Source organism: Aplysia californica, unplaced genomic scaffold (assembly GCF_000002075.1).
Source record: "Aplysia californica isolate F4 #8 unplaced genomic scaffold, AplCal3.0 scaffold00133, whole genome shotgun sequence".
NCBI classification, from domain to species: Eukaryota; Metazoa; Mollusca; class Gastropoda; order Aplysiida; family Aplysiidae; genus Aplysia; species Aplysia californica.
Genome location: NW_004797403.1, coordinates 605,194 through 609,278, shown reverse-complemented (window position 1 = coordinate 609,278; position 4,085 = coordinate 605,194). Strand labels below are relative to the sequence as shown.

Genomic DNA, 4,085 nt, shown 5'->3' with positions numbered 1-4,085 from the left:
TATATATATCCCTCTCTCTGTCTCTCTCTCTTGTGTGTAAGTGTAACGGTAACAGTTAGTGTTAGCTTGTTAGATCGAGCTAGTGTTAGCAAAAAAGCAGTCGTCTGATTCCGCTGCAACACGAACCAATGGCCACTCGCTGTCAAGATCTCTGACTGCTTTCGCGCGCGAAGACCCGGAGTCCCCCCCAGTCCTCCCCTCTCCCTCACTAACAGATCTCTCACGCAGTGTTAGTTGCGTCCCTCCCTCCCTCACCACTCCCCGCCAGCGCGCGCAATCTTGTTTCGCCGCTCCTCCCCCCACAACACACTGAAGTCACCACGTGGAAACTGCCTGCTCTGCTAGCCTACTGCTATTCTACAGTGTTTTCAAAGAGAGCCGTGGATGTGTGTGTATGTTGTGTGTGTAACGGAGGGACTCCATGACATCAACTTTTTGCCAAAAAAGACCACAAGATTTTGATTACACTTTGTTGTATGCCGACATTTTAGGAGGATCTTTTTTTCTTGTGATTTGTGGTGTGTACCCGCGTCATCCAGCCCTTTCACCTTTCTCCTTTGTTGATGTTTTCAGAGATCGTATTTTTAGCTCACTCACATGTCCGACAAGTAGCCTTTCCTAGACCTCGTTGTGTCGAGCACTGCCCCACACTAGTCTGTACCTGTATCCTTCCTCTTCGTTTGGGGTTGTAATAAATTCAGAATAGTGTGAGAACGAGTAAAATCGCGTTGTTTTAACTTCCCTGATTTCGAAACTTTGTTTCTAATAGGTCTATTCAATATTATAATGACTCATTTGCATACAACGTTGTTTTTATACTGTTTGTTCTCTCTTGTGAGTGAGGGGGGGGGGGGCAGCTATGGGTTTCTGTCACGCCTGCTTATTTCATGGTTCCTCTCCTTGCCATATGGCACGCTCCACTGCTACAACGTACACACTGCTTTCTTCCTATGGTGATGCAATGACATGTCAACATTTTTTTGCTCTTGTGGGGCCGAACAGTTTCCTTTCTTTCTTTTCCTTTTGATTCTGATTCATTCAGGAAGTAGTGGCCGGTGTGCTATGCTATATGGAGGCTGCCCAGTTTGTCACAATTTCATTAAAGTATTTGAGTATTGATGACTCTCATAATGAGGCCTCAGCACTTTAACACTGTAGACTAGTTGTAACTTAAGTTCTTTATTCTCCACCTTCAAATTGGTGGTGTAAAGATAGTCCCTCTTAAAAAATGTCAATTCAGTTTGTGTTGTTCAATATTTATATGTCTTCATTTTTGTATGCAAATCAAAGGAAATTTAAATTACTCTGTCAAATTTCAGCCATGAATGTTCTTTCGTTTAAAAACAATTGAAAAATAAAACATTTAATTTATACAATCAACAAATCATTCATTTTCTCTTTTTGAGAGTGCCCAGTAATAACATCCATCATGCAGGGCACGGTCAAGGCCTGTGACAAACTAGAATGCTTCCATGCTATGGCTATGGCGCCACATTTTCTTTTTGAATTAAATTTCTTTCATCTTTGTTTTAAATTGATATATCGTCACCTCAGAACTGTTTTGGGTTTTTTTTCACTTATAATGCACCCGTCTCATGTTCACGTTTTATACTTCTTTTCTAGTAGTATTTTGCATGCTAAACACGAATATGGTCTTCATTTTTGCCACAAATCGATAGTTATTGAGTTATCAAATGATGTTTGAAAATAGTAAATTTAACAATCGACATGGGGGACATGCCCTCCTGACGTAAAAAGAATCAGGGGTGTTTCAGGGGGGGCATGCCCCCCTGTATTTCACAATGATTTGATGTTTTGGCAATTAAGACTGATATTACTTACAACTGATTTGCAAGGGTTTTAGTGGCCATAATACTCGTATGTTGTACAGCAACAGTTGTGGCAGTTTAGCCCTCAAATCAATGCATCTATGTGTGGGTGCATAAGTAAAAATTTACCCTGTTTTGTCCAAAGTGTACCTTAGTAAAGATCCGAGGGCACTTTGGACAAACCAGTGCTGAGGCGACGATGATAGGCCTATATCTATGGCTAATGACATTGGTGAATTTCTCTAATTTTAGTTAAACTCTTCGGTAAATTTTTACTTTAAATGCACCCACACACAGCTATGCATTGATTTGAGGGCTAAACTGCCATAATTTTTGCTGTAGAACATACGTATGGCCAGTAAAACCCTTGCAAATCAATTGTTTTCAAGTAAATTCAATCCTAATTTTGTCAAAACATCAAACCATTGTGAAATGCAGGGGGGGCATGCCCCCCCTGAAACCCCCCAGATTCTTTTTAGGTCAACCCCCCATGTTGTTAAATTTACTATTTTCAAACATCAATAATTCCATAACTATTGATTTGCGGCAAAAATGAAGACTATATTTCGTGTTCAGCATGCAAAAATACTACTTAAAAAAGAAGTATAAAATGTGAACATGAGACGTGTGTTTTTTATATAAGCAAAAATAACCCAACTCTTCTTTGGACCATTGTTCTTTATGATAGTCAGAGGGCATCTTAGCAGCGGAGTAGAATTTTCTCTGTGGTATAAAGATAATGTATGATGAATGGTAATATTGTTGTAAATTAGACAAAGTGACTGCACTTACTTTGAAAGGCTAATTGAAAGTTTTTCTAAACCAGGTTTCACTTTCAGTGTGAGCATATCTGTCATCAATTGTTTATTTTATATCTTGTTAGGCCTAATATAGTAATAGTCCATTATTTTTGTCCAAGAATGACTTCCTTTCTATTCATCAGTGCAATTCATTAGCACTTTCTCTTTGGCCTCATCATGCCCAGTTGTTGTACTTTTCTCATAGTGTGTTTTTTCTTTACTCAGATCTTAGTATAAACTAGCAGGCTGTTTTGCTGAAACTCATATTCATCAATCGAAGAAAATACATTTATTTTACGACAATCAATCATGGGGAAAACAAGTGAAGATATCACACCTACCGAGGCTGGAGCAAGTGAAAAATTATCCAGTGGTGGAGGAGGAGGATCACAGCTGAGCATTACCTTGAAAAAACAGCTGGGACTTCTGAACGGAGTCGCCATCATCATCGGGATTATCGTGGGCAGCGGTATCTTTGTCTCTCCAAAGGGAGTGTTGCTAGAAGCTGGTTCTGTAGGGCTATGTCTGACAGTGTGGGCCCTGACCGGTGCGGTGTGTAGCATTGGAGCTATGTGCTACGCCGAGTTGGGTACCTGTATTCTCACGTCTGGCGCTGACTATGGCTACATCATGCAGGCTCACGGCGACCTCCCTGCCTTCTTGTTCCTCTGGGTTTGCCTTGTGGTGATCATTCCTACGGGAAATGCCATTACAGCATTGACGTTTGCCAATTATATCTTACAACCTTTTTTCCCGGACTGCGGACCTCCTCAAAATGCTGTGACATTGTTGGCAGCTCTTTGCCTCAGTGAGTATTTTTTGTCATATATGATAAAATTTGCATTATGCTTGTTATTTATAATATACATGACATATTTATTATTTTTTACGCCCACTCCTGCCCACCCAGCAGTAATGGGTACCTGACTTTGAGTTGGGGAAGTAAAGGCGGCGTGGAAAGGAACTGGCCACTCTACCGCAATATGCCAAAGGCCCAGGAAGTTGTCTCACTAACAAGACAATCCCCAAAGTCCGGATCGGATGCGGGAACAACTTTACTTTTTAAAATTATATTATTAGGTTATAACTTTTAGGATTGGTGATACAGGAAGGGAAAGGTGGAAAGTGTTTGTTTGTGGCTTACTCTGACCCAGCAGGTTGAGAGAGACAATGATGATCGTCAGTGATCTTCTCTGTTTCAGGTCCGGCATTTGATTTGAAGGAGAAGAATTTTTATTTTTAAATTAAGTTTTAAACAATAAAAGCAATTTTGTTCCACTTCAAAAGTATTTTCCGAAACAAATTTCCTAAAACAGATTCCGCATCTCTTTCTGTATGTAGTGATTTTCTGGTACAGAGTGTCTTTCTTTCTGTTTTTCTCTCACTCTCCTACTGTTTCCCTCTGTTTCTCTCTGTGTCTCAATCTCTCTCTCTCTCTCTCTCTCTCTCTCTCTCT

General features: G+C 40.3%; 1 protein-coding gene across 1 annotated transcript; it reads left to right on the top strand.

Annotated features, from left to right (window-relative positions):
- Positions 1-294: 294 nt before the first annotated feature.
- Positions 295-3,437, top strand: LOC118477543 (large neutral amino acids transporter small subunit 2-like; the record flags this gene model as incomplete). The annotated part of the gene is given in 2 exon segments (XM_035969268.1): positions 295-518; positions 2,855-3,437. A coding segment is annotated over 1 exon segment (499 nt), but the record flags the coding sequence as incomplete, so codon positions are not given.
- Positions 3,438-4,085: the final 648 nt, after the last annotated feature.